The following is a 15,730-nucleotide window of genomic DNA, read 5'->3' as shown; positions in this document are numbered from 1 at the left end:
CGTCTGCGAGTTCCCTCTCTAGCCTGCAGACAGCTTCCTGGTGGCTTGTGATGAGGCGAGATCGTTCCTCCTTCCACACCAGACGTTGCTTTTTCTGGTCTGCTTTCGCCTGCTCCATGGAGGCCTTAATCCTGGAGGTCTCCTCCTCCCATTGGCGGCTTTTCTCCGCCAGGTCTTCTTTGGCCTGGCTGAGGGCCGCCTTAAGGGTGGTGTTTTCTCTGGAGACCTCGTCCTTCCTCAGGTGTTCCTGCTTTGGAGCAGCCGTGTCGATCTCTGCCAGGAGGTTCATTTTTTCCTTTTGTGCCAGGTCTTCTTTGGCCTGGCTGAGCTCCACCTTCAGTTTGGAGTTTTCTGCACAGTTCTCCATCCGATGGGACCTCTCCTCCTCTAATTCCCTCCTCATCCTCTCCAGGTCTTCATGGGCCTGCTTGAGCTCACTCTTTAGAGCACAGTTCTCATTGCCCAACCTCTCATTTTCTGCCCACTGTCTCCTCAGGCCCTCGTTCTCGACGTTTGCCTGGTGGTTCGCAGCAGTCAGTGCTTCTATTTTTCCCACCAGCCTCGTCTTATTTCGCTCCCACCTCTCCCTTTGGCTCTGCAGGGCCATGTTAGCCCGGGACAGCGAACCCTTCAGTCCAAGGTTCTCATTTCTGATCTTGGCAAGGCAGTCCTCCGTCCCCTCCTTCACCCCTTCTGCCCCTGCTGTGGGCTGTTTTGTCAGGACCTCAGCATGGAGCAGACGCAGGTCTGAGGAGACTTTGGCCTGACCTTCTGGCTTCTGCTCACGTTCAGGGAGTTGAACCTGGTTGGTCTCCTGAAACTTGTTGTCTGCAGCTACAGACTGAATATTTTCAGGAGGCACAGACTCCCCGAGCTGCAGCGTCTCTCTAGGTCTCAGTGAAAATGTGAATCCTGCAAAGTCTTCACAATCAATTTCATCTTCCAGACCTGAAGGAAACCCAAAGCTGCATTGGATCTGATTCCAGGGGTTTTCTTCTTCCTCCCAATAGTTGAGTGCCTTCTTTTTCTTTTTTGTTTTCTTTTTTGCTGGCTCTGGCTTCTTGACAGTCAAAACAAATGACTCATCTTTGTCATTTGACCATGATTCCCCATGGGTTTCTGCAGATGTCTGAGACACCATAGTTTCAAGTGTCTTTTCTGCTGAGAAAGTTTGCTCATGCTCCTCTGTCCCCATTTTCACCACGTCTGCCCATCCTTTGACCTCAGCATGGAGCAGACGCAGGTCTGAGGAGTCAGGGAGTTGAACCGGGGCCTGGCTGGTCTCCTGATACTTGTTGTCTGCAGCAGCAGACTGAATAACTTTAGGAGTCTCTCCAGATGGTTTTTTCTCTCCAGGCTCTTCTCTACTAACCTGCTGAGCAGGGACAGACTCCCCGAGCTGCAGCATTACTGAACGTGTTCGTGAAAACCTGAATCCCGGATCCTGGGGGTCTTCACAGTCGAGTTCAGTTTCCAGACCTGCAGGAAACCCATAGCTGGACTGGATCTGTTTCATGGGGTCATCTTCCTCCTCCTCCTCATATCTGAGTGTCTTCTTTTTCTTCTTCTTCTTCTTTTTTGCTGGCTCTGGCTTCTTGACACTCAAAACAAATGACTCATTTTCGTCATTTGACCATGATTCCTCATGGGTTTCCTCAGATGTCTGCGACACTATGGCTTCAGGCATCATTTCTGCTGAAAATCTACCAGAACGCTCAGTCGTTGGCACACTTCTTTGCATTTTTGTACGGTTGTTCGAGCCAAAAACCGCTGAAATGGTTAAATATCTCGCTGTGATAGCTCGATACAAACAAGTGCTGTCAGACTCGTGTTACTAACAGGACTGAAGAGGTCTGCTGTTTGGCAGCCTAGTTAAGGGTTTCTGGGAATGTTCTGTGATGTCATTAGGGATCAGTCCCATTGGATCAAAGGGCACGGAATGTTCCCAACATTCCAAAAAAAAAAGAGTGTGCCCAACATTCCGCCAGACAGGAAGTATCCATGTATATTTTCAAATTAAAATGCAGTAAATAGCAGAAATGTTCCAGTAGGTTGTTTTGCAACCCTGAATGTCCACTGGGGGTCAGGAAGTGACGGACAGCCTTAGGAATGAGTGGGAACGTAGGAAAGTTAGTACTTTAAAGCTCTAAGTGGAGCTTTCTACAGTTACCATCAGAAAATGTCTACAAGGTTAAAATAGTTTTGGTTTTTTCGTTAGTTTTTGTTTCTGTTTTGTTTTTACCATTATAGTTTTAATTAGTTTGTCCTGCTGGATTGCTGGTTTAGTTTCCTTTTTATTTTGCAGAAATGCTTCATTTTAGTTTAGTTTTTATTAGTTTTAGTGTTAGTTTTAGTTTTTTGGCACCATCAGAAACCTGTCAGGGGCGACACCCTAGACAGGGTCCTAGACTTAAGACAAAAATGACCATTGTGTGAAGTCTCCAATCAAATCAGGGGATTTAACTCTCGCCAGGCTTGGGCATACATGTCAGTCAGTCTGCCGCTGTCAAAGACTTAAACTAAGGAGATCTGTCTTTAATCGTATTTCATTTAGTTAATTTCTTAGCACAGAATTTAGTTTTAGTTAGTTGTTGTTTGTTTTAAAAGCTTCATTTTTATTTAGTTTCATTTAACTACAATTATTTTTATATTTTAATTTTAGTTGTTAGTTAACTATAATAATCTTGGTCTACATACACTGAATACGACCCCTGCACTTTACAAAACTGTGATTTATTTTCAAAGCACAACAGATTTACCTGGCATTGAGGAAATCAATATCAGAATTTACTCAGGCCTTCAGACCTCCTGGTTAGGGGTGTAACTATCCAGTTATCCAATCAGATCAATAGAAAGTCAAAACATTGATTTAAACTGTCACCTTTATGCTTTTATTTTGAAATTCCACCTGTAGCATATCTGTAGACGGTTTCTGATCTGAGGGCACGAGAAAATAAAAATGTTTGGTACTTAAATTGTTTGCTGTTATTAAATCAGCATGTTTTCCTACAAATATCCTACAATGAAAATATGAATAATAACAATAGCAGTATAATATAACATTTCTCCTTTCACACTGACGTTATATAGAGCCGTTACTAAGAGTTAACTGCTGCCTCCTGTGTGATGAGAAAAGGCAGCCTTGCCTGTGAGCCTGTGCTGAGGGCAACAGACCCAGCCTTCACACTTACAGATCTCAGTACACGCTTACGGATCTGAGTACAAACCGCTCGCGGTACAAGTGTTGCAAAAGTCACGTTTGTATGACAGCAAATTGAGAGGCAGATTCTGAACCAAAATGAACTGAGTCCACAATTACGAATTGGTCTACATATCTGCAGATTAGTGAACGCATTTGTGGATCTTTGTACAAATTTGCAAAACATTGCACACATTTGCAAATCTTTACATGGATTTGCAGATCTGTACACACATTTGTGGCTTTGTGCGCAGATCTTTGTACGCATTTGCAAATACTTTTGCAACAATAATAGCTCCATATAATGACTGGCCTATTATGATCTCTACTTATACCAAAAGGAGCACATGCATCCCCGCAGAGCACTTACAGGTTCACATTCAATGATGTAGGAAACCATTCACACCTGTCCCTGAACAATGCAACAGGCTTAGATTACCTTCATTCCGATCGCTCTGCTCTCGGTGGCTTTGATTTACCGTCTTCCATGTTCCGACTACGTATCCCAGAACCCCCAAAATCACTCACAGGGAGTGTGAGAGCACCCCCTTGTGCCAGCTGCCGAAAAATCACTTTGACGTATATATACATCAATGGCACTCGATGAGTTAATTGGGTGAAAAGTGGCAACAAAATGTGAAAAAGAGCAAAAATGGGACAAATTAGTTTTACAATTAAAGCCTTTTATATAAGTCAGGGAAACAAACTGATTAATGCGACTAGTTTCTGAGGTCAAAGGTTCCCTGGAATCAAGAGTTGTGACTTCCTTGTGATCTATGGCATGAGACATATAATTCATTACTCATTATTTTATATTCATTCACAGATATTCAACACAGGGCCAGTGTCATGCTCTGTGTTGATGTCAGATTTCAGAGTATGTTTTACAAAGCTAGAGGTGAGTCTCCAAGTGGAATTTAACCATTTTATTTTCATTAATGTAGGTCAGTCACATGCATGCACATTTCTTTTCATGGAGAGAAATAAAAGTTTCCAGTGTAATGAAATAAAAGTCTTTGCTAAGTGATAATGCAAATCATGTGTTCAGATTATAAAACAGCAGAGAGGGTAAGTGCTATGAAAGTACAACACTTTATGGTCTATAAATAAGCTGAAATAAAGGAATGTAATATTGTAATGCTTGTAATTGGACAGCAGTAATCACTCTGCAGAGTTGTGCCTGGACAGCAGCACTCCTCAGCTAATGGCGAGCCCGTCCTCTGAGTGCTTTTAGACGCTCATTTGTGCCGTCTGCCACCCCGTACTTTAATGGCTCTCCGATTAGTCATCCAGTCATGCTGTACTGTCACGGATGTGGTGGGATTATGGCCATGACTGCAGACTTCTCATGTGGGAATGGATGATGATGGTTATTGTTATTATATTCATTAAAACACAGTAATACTAAACAATATGGACCTTTTTTTTATTCAGTCATTTGGGTGATTAAGATTGCTCATTTTATTCCGATACTAAAATTGCAACCAGATCTGTCCATATTGTTTTTTTTTTAACCACACTTTCTTTACTCTGCTGGCTACTACGTACAGAGCATGTAGTAATCAAGTTTCTTAACAAGGATCAATAATGCACTGATTGTAATTCCACATGCTCACACTGTTCTCCACCTCTTGTTTGAGTTATAAAAAGTGCCAGTTAGAAAAGTTTGACCAGAAACGGTGAACAACTGTGGGTAAAGTGGGCATCAGAAGAGTCTAGAGAAGCCCACACACCAGGACATCTTCATTTTCTCTGAGTAAAAACATCAAACTCTCAGACTATCAGCTTCTTCTAAATCCTATTTGGAAATCTGAAACCAATGAAGATGAAAATCTGACCAAAACTCTGAGGCTTTGTGCAGCAAATAGAGATGTCAGGATTATTGAAAAGTATGTAATGATGATTTTTTTCAAACATTTTTCAGTTTTTCACTCGACTAATTCCAAAATATCACTGAACAAACATGCACCGATCGATTTGGCTCATCAAGTGCAGCAGTCTTGTCATGCCCTTTGCTCATAAATCGACCGTTTTTGTTATTCCTCTTTCTGAGAAAAGCCAGGGCCAAACGTGTTTTGTTGTCAGGTTTTCATCCAGTCTAACTAGCCCTTCTTGGGATCATAATACATGAAGAATAATGAGGATTTTCTTTATTTCAAACAAAATGTTCTGTCTGGCTGAGAGTTGGCTGTGACTCATTAAACCCCGACACCTAGCATCCCCTCTTCTTCTAACAACAAACGTCTGGGATGTGAGGAGACCAGTTGCTGGAGTTTTGGGAGAGGAATGTTGTCCCATTCTTGTCTGATGTAGGATTCTAGCTGCTCAACAGTCCTGGGTCTTCTTTGCTGGATTTTTTCTTTTACTCCAAATGTTTTCCATTGGTGAAAGGTCTGTACTGCAGGCAGGCCAGTTCAGGACCCAAACTCTTCTCCCGTGAAGCCATGCTGTTGTGATGGATGTGGTATGTGGTTTAGCATTGTCTGGCTGAAAAATTCAAGGCCTTCCCTAAAAGAGACGCTGCCTGGATGGGAGCATACGTTGCTCCAAAACCCCTCTTCATGTTTCAGCATTGATAAGTCCTTTCCAGATGTATAAAGACCCAAACATACTTAGGCTGAACGTATGCAGAACGGACTCCGCGGAGGTCCGCCTTGGACTCAAAGCGGACGTCCACAAGGGCCGTGCGTGCAAAGCTCAAATTTTACGACCGCGCGGACTGGTGTCACACAAAACAATGCTGGACATGTATTTTCACATCAACCCACTTTTAATGGGACACCGAACTGCATTTCGCACTTGTTTTTCCACGTCAATACTTCGCATACCACCGTCTCTTAATTTTATGGCTTTGCAAAGCCAGCAGGCAGAGCAGCTCTTTCTCGTCGTCAGTGCAGGACGCCATGACAGAAAAATGTAGACAATGCACAAGGATGGTGGAAAATGTAGGAAATTTGAGAGGAAACTACTACGCGGCAGTGTGCTTGGCTATGGAAGCTCTGATGTCTGCAGCCTTTCCATGCGGAGTCCGCTCCAATCACAGTACGCTGGAGTATGTTCGGGCCTTAAGGGGCCCATGTGATAGGCACTAAAGCAGCTATACCATCAGAGAAGCAGGCGGTAGAACCGTGCCAGGATAACAAGCTGCATAGTCCTGCTCCTCTTTAGTCGTAAGGACTTCATGGCACCCGTAGTTTCTACACATAATTTGTGTGTTTTCCACTTTGCCTCGGTCCATTTGAAATTATCTTGGCCCAGAGAAGACGGAAGTGTTTCTGTGGCTTCTTCTCTCCATGATCCAGCTTTTAATCATTTGTGGATGGCATGGCCAACTGTGTTGACGAGACGATGATTTCTGGAAGTATTCCTGAGCCCATGCAGTGATTTCCAGTACAGATTCATGCCTGTTTGTAATGCAGCGCTGCCTGAGGGCCCAAAGGTAACAATACATCCAACGCTGACCTTATCCCTTTGTGTACAGAGGTTCTCCAGATTCCCTGAGTCTTTTCATGATATTATGGACTTTAGATGGTGGAATGGTCAAAGGTCACTGCCTACTGTAATGGGATACTGCAGGTGAACCCACCACTGTACTTTCACTGTGCAGCAACAACATACAGGTGCATCTCAATAAATTAGAATATCATCTAAAAGTGGATATATTTCAGTAATTCAATTTAAAAAGTACAACTCTTATATTATATGGATTGCCTGCACACAGACGGATATATCCCAAGTGTTTATTTATTTATTTGATTTTGATGAATTCATATTTGGCGTTTTTCATCTGTTCTGATCTTGATTAAAGACATAATGCAAATGCTAATGCCGTTACTCAATTAAATAAATTTATCATGTTAATCACATCACTAGGCTGAGTTTAATCATGATTAATCACAGCATTTTTTAAATTGTTTTAGTATATATATATGTTTTTCAATTTTTAAAGGTTGTTATTGTCAAGTGTTTTATTTTTATTCTTTTAAATCTATGTACAGCACATCAAAGTGCTGATCTGAGTCCTTATCAATACTTTCTATAGTTTGGTGGAAAGACAAAATAAGGGCAAATATTTATTAGCTGAGTAGTGCTTGAGTTAAAAGCTGTGATTCAGTCTGTCACATCTATTGTATATCCCTCAAACATAAACACATATTCACACTGGATTTATTGAAGTTTCTCATCAAAAAATAAATGTCCCCATTTTTATGTGACATTTGAACACATCATCACATATAGAATATAGTCATCTCATTTACTGAGGTTACCTGAACGCATCATATTTCCCATCGTCAGATTGTAAAGTTCACTAATTAACTTCAGTTTTGCCGATTCCAGTGTGGATTCCTACCCTGGATTAATATTGTTAACAAACAGGACGGTCTCAAAGTTCTGGAGCACTTTTCAGCATTTATCTGAGCAGCTGAAGAAGAAAACTGCCCTGAAGCAGCTGAAGAGAGCGGTATGACCATGGCTTGACCCCGTGTTGTTGTTAGCGTCTTTGCTAACATTAGCAAAGATGTGCTCTACCTGAAGGTGGGACTTCAGACTCGTTGTGCTTCGGTGTAAAGACAGTTCATCACTGCAGCATGTACCCACAGTTTTGGTTTTATCTTCACTAAAATTCTCCAGCTTTTTAAAAAGAAAACTGCTGTGAAGCAGACCTGGGTCTGTCTCCTCACTCATCACTGCTGCTGTGTCTGACCCTCTCACCTCTTCACCCCCAGGCACCTAAAAATCCACGCTGGAGCGCTACGGGAGCAAGCTGTGGTCAAACTTAGTCATTTCATTAAATTGCTTTATTATTTTTTTAACACATTAAGGTTTCAGGATTAATCATGTTAAACACGTCAATGTTAAAGGTCCTAGTAAAAATATAATTTTAATTTAGTAACTTTATGAACGGGATACTTCAACATTTTGGCAAATTCGCCCATTGCCATAATCCCTATAGTTCTACTAATAGGTTCGTTACCTTTAGTTGTCGGTGCAAGCTATTTTTAGATCGGCGGTGCTGAGATAGGAGCTGCTCAGCTAATGCTCTTACGGTGTTCTGGGTTTCCCACATCAAACTCGGGTCACAACTTGTCCACGAGAGCGTTTTGGAGTTGTTGGATTGTGTATTTGATGAATATGATAAGGGAAAGCCGGAATACCGTAAGACACCATAGCGTTAGCTGAGCAGCTCCTAACTCAGCACCGCCGATCTAAAAATGGCATGCACCAACAACTAAAGGTAACAAACCTATTAGTAAGACTATAGGGATTATGGCAATGGGTGAATTTGCCAAAATGTTGAAGTATCCCTTTACCAAACAGAAAAGCAAACAGAAAAGCAAAGCAACAAAAGACACCGACTTCAGCAGAATCCAAAACACTTAAAGACCAAAAATATGATCATGATAATAACTCAACAACATTGTGAGACATCAAGAAGTCAGGAATCATGCGATACCGTGCAACTAAGAAATCACATGACGTCAATCGGAGCGCAGGCATCGTACAAAAATACACAGCTAAGACATCGTAAACCTCTTCAGAATGCAGATTTCACATTGACATTACCATAAAAACAATGGGAACCCAGTGCAACAATGTGTTTGAGTGTAAACATGTATTTCAAACTGTCTGAGGGTTAACTAATCACAACTAATGATGAAATATATGTTTCTCTGAAATGAGGAGGACTGCAGTAAAGCTATGTTTGATAGTAATGAAAGGATCTGAAATAAGATGCTTCTGATTGGCAGTGGAAGCCTTCCACATGTACAGTACATTGCATGGAAAAGATTTCACATGTGTGTATCCTGACAGAGAGGCAGGCACGGGAGGAGGAGGACAAAAAACATCTGGAACAGAAACACCAGAGGAGTTCATTTGATTATAATGTTAATGAAAACTTTCTTAAACCCTCACTGAGGCAATTTTATCACCCTCAGCCAGTCCAACAGTTATCCATGATTAATATGTTGTATTACCAGTGGTAGCAGTTCTCTGGTTACATGCAACAAGGTAATTATCTCGGCCGGTACTCAACCTTTCCCGTGAATCCCCAGTCAGCCATCTGCAACGCTGTCTGCAGCTGAGGATTAAAAAAACTGGATGATATTATGCTAATTCAATGATATCACTGGATTGACATTTCTACTGATTGGGATTAGTGCTCCTTTCCATTTTCCCACACACTCAGAAATAGCTGCAGGTCTCTCTGTCACCACAACATGCTTTTAACATCGCTGGTGTCAGGGCTAATTTGTGGTGTTAGTCAAGTGGGCTCGTTTCGATGTAATTAGTGTATTTTCTTTGTGTAATGAGTGCAAGCCATGACACGTCATTGCCTCATGGAGTCATTTGGAGAGGGTGGAAACACCACATTTGGGCTCAGACTGCTGCTGCGGTTGTTAATTTGATTCTCTTCATTTCTGTGAGTCAAAATACTTGACAGGCATGAGGCCAAGGTTGTCGTCATGTTTTAGGTAAACACACCGTCATCATGCTAAAACAGAAGTATCCAACAGCTGCTTTACAGCCGGTGGTACAACTAGGAGCCTGAGTAAAAAAAAAGGATTGTACTTTTGCTTTAAAGCAGACTTTTAATCCATTTACATGCATTTAAATGAGGGGATATTCAGCACACTTTCCCATCTTGTTAATATCATATTCTCCAGTATGGAATATTTCCGGTCTCTGTGGTGTCTGTTGGTGGATTTTGTCTTCCTTTTTTTGTCTCTGTGAGTCTTTTGCATTGATCATTCTTCTAGGTTCAACTTTCAAGCCTTGGAAGATTCAGGTGTACATTTAGAAAGTCAAACTTATCCAAATTGATATGAATAGAGCTGCAAAAGTTCAAAGTAAGACACAGTCAGTCTTGCCAGCTGATCAATATTGGGTTATATAGCCTCTTAAATTATTGGTATAAAGGATTGTATTGGGTAAAGCCTTTATTATAATATTAATGAGTCATGCTGGTCTATTATAATAGGCCACAACAGAGGGTGTGGTCTGGACCTGCCCTCTTTGTAAAGCGTCTTGAGATGACATAGGTTACGAATTGGCGCTATACAGACAAGCTTGATTGACATACTGAGAAGCAAATACTGATTAATGTGGGTTTTTCTTTCTTTTCCACAGGGACTCACAAATTTGTGACGGAGGGAGAACATCTGGAGCTGAGAGGCATCACCAAAGAGCAGTCAGGATCGTACGAATGCATCGCCTCTAATGACATCTCCAACCCTGATGTCAGGACAGTACAAATCACCGTCAACTGTAAGAGCCAAAAACGTCACATTTATGGGGAAACATGAGGGGGATACTGAGATAAAAAGCCAAGCAGCATGTCTATGCATCTTTATTTTGATTACACAATTTTTGGAAGTCAGGTTTCTCCCAGTGTCTTTATATTTTACAATTTTATCATAATAAATTTGCATCAAACATTTTGGTTTTAGTTTAAATACTTTAAACTATGTAATCTTTCACTAGGGATTTTTTTTTTGTCCCACTTGTCCTAATACTGATAATATTTACCATTTTGATGTATCAGCTGGTTTAGTGGTGGGCCAGTCCACTTAGCTTTGTAGTGTACTGGGACCTCCAACAGGTGGCAGCATAACCTGATAAACAGGCATACAAAAGTCATTCTGATAAAGTCAAAAACATACTTTTACTTCCTTCATGCAACAGAGCAGGACAAGGCCTAGAGCAGAGACACTCGACACGTGGCTCTTGAGCCAAATGTGGCTCTTTTGTGATGATTTGTGGGTCTTTTATGTCTTAATTTGAAATATTATTCCTCAGAAATTATCTATTGTAACTCACATTAATCAGTTCGTAGCCGTGTAGTTTTATCCAAAAGCCAACTTTGTCAATGTTGAGTGAACTCAATCTGAATTACAGGGTGCACTTTTGATAGTTTAACCTCTTAAGCCCTAGAGGGACCAAATTTGGTCCTCCTAGCTTGATCCGAACAACTTTGCTCCCTGTGCACTCTAGTTTTGTACAAAGAGTCGTGTTAGACATCAAATCAAACAGAAGAAGCTCAGCTACAAGCCCAAACAAACTGTTTTTACCTACACCCCAAACAACTCAAAAAGGAGTTGAATTAATGACCAACATAACAAAGTAGCGCTACATAGCCAGACACTACTGCCCCCTACAGGATGGTGCCTGGTACTACAGACACAAACATGGTCTCATGTGAAAGCCCAGCCTCTGCTGAAGATTCAAGCCATGTTTGTGCAGTTTCCAGTTGTTTCAACAGTTTCTTTTAGTTTTCTGCACTTTATTATTTGTTGTTTTTCGTGCCATTGAAAGTAAATCTGCTCCTCTTGGTGTCAAACTTCAGTCCCTTTGTAAGACTTTCTTTGACATGGAAATACATCAAGGGCTGGGTGATTTGGGAGCAAAAGATAAAAAAGTATTCCATGAAGTAGTGACCACCTACAATGGCATTTGAGTAAACAAAAGTTTGATACCTGAGAATTTTCAAAAGGCGGAGATAGTGCCAAATTGGGCCCAAATGGCACAAGAGAGGATTTCGCCTGGATATTCTTTACTAAAATCTCTCTTATTTTGTCCTGATAAACCCTCTAGAGGCATAAAAGTTGAACCAAGTAATGTCACAATGTGGTGCTTTGGCCTACTGGACAGTTTTGGACTTCAACTGCGTTATTTCTATGGGATATACTGTATATGCTAAAATAGACAAAATAAATAAATAAAATAAAAAATAGGCATAAATGAAATTTTTCATTTATAATGTGCGTGCCAACTTTATTCACTCTGACCCAGTAACATACAGTGTTTAACAAACGTATTAGACCACCTGTCATATTTGTCTCAGAGACCGTCCAGCATCATGAAGTGTTTTAATGCGGACCCTTGTACCATTTTGAACAGGAATGAGGAATTTCAAACTGAATTCACCCAAATTTGAGCCGGCTCACTGGGCTTCTCTGAGATGTCAGAAATTAATCAAGCATAAAATTCAACCACAAACACTCTTTTTTCTTTTCAGGAATGCAAGTAAATAACTATAATTTGACATATTAATCAAGAAATAATAATGTGCTTTACTATTTTTTCAGTTTTTTTTTTTTTTTTGTAAATCAGTAAATTTGAAAATTCATGGATAACAATAATAATGATATTTTAGCATTTAAAATATCCTTTTGGTTAAAGAGCTCCTACATATTGGTGTATTAACCATTGCAGAAACATAAAAAATGATTTTGCTAATTACAAATGCTGTTAATTTAGGGCAGCTGTGGCATAGACCTGACTTTGGTTGGTGGTCTAATAAATTTGTTAAGCACTGTAAACACATATTTATACTTCTGAACAAATTTCACAAGTATCCTCTTCATTGTTGTACCTTGATCATTCAAATAGACCTTGTAGTTACAGAGTTACACTCATTTAAAGATGAGTTGGTAATTTTAAGCAGTAGCTTAATAGAAAAGGCTAGGGGCTCGTTGATACCACACATTATACTGAGCTTCTTAGATTATTGAATATTCATACCAGATTTAAAGGTGCAGTCTCCAGTTATTAGCCTAGTAGCACTGAGGGAAACAAACTTGGAAAAAAAAAATTCAAATGAATAATCAAATAAATGTTTGATCACTCAAATATTTAAAATAGTTACATTTTTATTAACTTAAACCTTGTATTCATACATTGGAGACATCTTAGATTTTTGCATCTTGCATGTTTCTATAGTAAGGCTGGACAATTAATCAAAATTTGGCTAACAGTTTAATTGCAGCTTTTTATTATTGCTGTTTTAACCAAAGGTGATCGGTTTGGGTAGTTGTGTATGAGAAGCATTAATCCAGATCTATTTATCTCTCATTTTCAATGAAAATCGCCCACTGATGATTGGCTGCTGATCAATAAGGGCATCTTAATCTACAGCTGAAGTTAAAACGACGTTTGTGAAGGTTCGGGGCATTTTCTACGAGGAGATTCTTCACTCAGGCTGCTCCTCAGTCACTGTTGTTTCGTTTAACATCTGCACACTAAGAAGCTAAAGGAATTAATGATCTAAACTGTATCACAATCAGTTTTCTTTGCTTTTTAGATCCTCCATTCATCTCTAAAGCGAGGAGCATGGGAACTTCAGTCGGACAGAGAGGAGTCCTGCAGTGTGAGGCCTCTGCTGTGCCCAGAGCTGATTTCGAGTGGTACAAAGAAGACCGCAGGCAAGTTTCTCCTCTGAACTCTGATATCAACAGGCTGGGAATTGTTTGAAGTCGGTATAACATACTTTCAAAGAGCTAGAATTCTGCTCTGGGGTGTGGACTTAAACTGGCTAAACACTGGATGATTTTCAAATCTTAGGAGACCCTGAAATCAGTACAGCTCTGACTGATGGATAAATAATCGGTTTCAACAGGCCTCAAAGTGAGTCATGTCCATTGGATCATTGATGGAGGCATATCTGACTTTAAATTGACCTTAAAATCAGTCTTTAAATTATCTGGTGGGCAGCCAGCCTTAGTTTATATGAAAGAGGACAGACTACATCATCTGAGAAATTGATTTACTCTCAAATCTAACATAAGCTTGTCCATTTGTCTTTAACTCCATGGGCAAAAAAGTATATTTTCATCATTTTATTAAACAGCACAGCTCTAAAAAATAACATTCATCAAATGATCTGCCGAAGGGCCCTGGACTGCAGAGGCAGCTTTTCATATTTCCACTCTGTAATTGGTTTATGTCAGTGGGATGTAGGGATTGGAGATTAAGAGGATATCATAGTAAACGCAGTCTCTTCCAACTTAAGGCGAGAGAATGGAAAAGCTTCAGAGCAGCCCGAGAGACGACATTAGCCGAGGCGATGTTGCACAGTTAAATGGTCCCTGACAGTGACGGCACCGCTGCTCATCTGTTCCCAGAAGACAAAAATCCTCAGACATTAATGAAAAGATGGAAGACTCTGTCGGAAAGAAAATAATGATACATGCAAACATGGAACAGAGAAGAAGAAGGTTATTGTAGACGGAAACAGTCAGCTCAGTGGGGACAAACATCAGTGATGTTTCTCTTTCACTCAGCAGGCATAAGACACTCTGAATTTCAACTGGAAATAGACTCAAAGTATTTAAAATAAAGTTTACAGAAGACGAAAACACAGCCCTGAAGTCTGCCAGTGGATGTGGTCTACCTTGAGTTTTGCATTCTGGCTGTTGTGGTGTTTGTTTATGGGGATAAAGGCTGGATGACTTGGATTTGACTATACCATAAAACAGGGATGTCAAACTCCCTCCAGTATGAGGTCTGCAGATTTTCTCCAGTTTAAAAATGTAAGCTAATCCTTGATGATTTCAAATATCCTTGTTAAAGTCATCCAAATCTGAAAAAGTAAAGACTGGAAATCAAGAGATAAAAAACAGAAAGGTTGGAAAAGGAAATTGGTGTTTTCATTTCATGTTTTCAATTTTGCATCTACAAATTCTGACTCACACCTATGATTTTGACTTTTTATTACATACTGTGACCTTTTCAATATATACTTTTTACTTTTTATATCATATGTTGACCTTCAGATTCACAGTTTCAAATTCTGTCATATTTTGACCTTTTGAACCCTAACTTTGGCTGTGTTATCTAATATTTTACCCTTTAGATCAGGGCTGTCAAACTCAATCACAGAAGGAGCCAGACTCTGAATTAAGGTCTAACCTGAGGGCCTAACAGGGTCCACAGTAAACCAAACTGTAAACCTCATTTTCACTGGTAAGACATTATGAGGGAAAAAAATAAGCACTGATGATGAATGAATTTGAGTTTTAAAAAGTCAAAATAATAAGTTAAAAGGCTCAAAATCTGAGATAAAAAATCAAACGTATTAGTGCAAAAGGTCAAACACAAAACTAGATGTTAATATAATGATTTTAAAAGCCAAATATATGAAACAGAAAAGCAAAATCATGTTTTTAAGGCCAAAATATGACTTGAAATTTAAATCTGTGAACCTTAAAGGTCAAAATGTGAGATAAAAAAGGTCAAAATTATAGATCGAAAAGGTCAAAATACGGGATAAAAAGTCAATTATAAATAGAAAAAGGCAAAATATTTGACAAAAGTCAAAATAATAGACTGGCAAATTCAAAAAATGACACAAAAAATTCAAATAATAAATTGAAAAAGCCTTAATAAATAGCTAAAAGTCCAAATAATAAATGTAAAAGGTCAAAATGAAATTTCCTACATTTCTTTTTATCTAATTATTTTTACTCCTTTTTTTTTTTTTTTTTTTACATTTTTATGACTTAAGAATATTTGATTTCATCAAGATTAAGTTTACATTTTTATACTGGAGGAAATCTGCAGACCTCATATTTTAGGGCCAGTTATAATAAGAATAGGATATCATCTTGTGGGCCGGGTATAACTGTACCACGGGCCAGATTTGGCCCCCGGGCCATGAGTTTGACACCTGTGCTTTAGACTCACAATTTAAAATTTTAACTCATGTTTTCACTTTTAAACTCATGGTTTTGAATTTTATCTCAAAAATCT

At 39.7% G+C, this 15,730-nt stretch overlaps 1 protein-coding gene across 2 annotated transcripts in view; it reads left to right on the top strand.

Moving 5' to 3' along the window:
• The window catches only part of opcml (opioid binding protein/cell adhesion molecule-like), a 449,122-nt gene that overhangs the window by 424,376 nt on the left and 9,016 nt on the right, over positions 1–15,730 (top strand). For both annotated transcript variants that reach the window (XM_041800529.1, XM_041800528.1), the window contains 2 exons: positions 10,331–10,468; positions 13,284–13,404. In XM_041800529.1, coding sequence (XP_041656463.1) covers positions 10,331–10,468; positions 13,284–13,404 — 259 coding nt within the window. The remainder of the gene's footprint in view (positions 1–10,330; positions 10,469–13,283; positions 13,405–15,730) is intronic.

The sequence above is a fragment of the Cheilinus undulatus genome, linkage group 12, assembly GCF_018320785.1.
Source record: "Cheilinus undulatus linkage group 12, ASM1832078v1, whole genome shotgun sequence".
NCBI classification, from domain to species: domain Eukaryota; kingdom Metazoa; phylum Chordata; class Actinopteri; order Labriformes; family Labridae; genus Cheilinus; species Cheilinus undulatus.
Note: the sequence above shows the minus strand (reverse complement) of the source record. Positions and strands in the feature narration are given on the sequence as shown.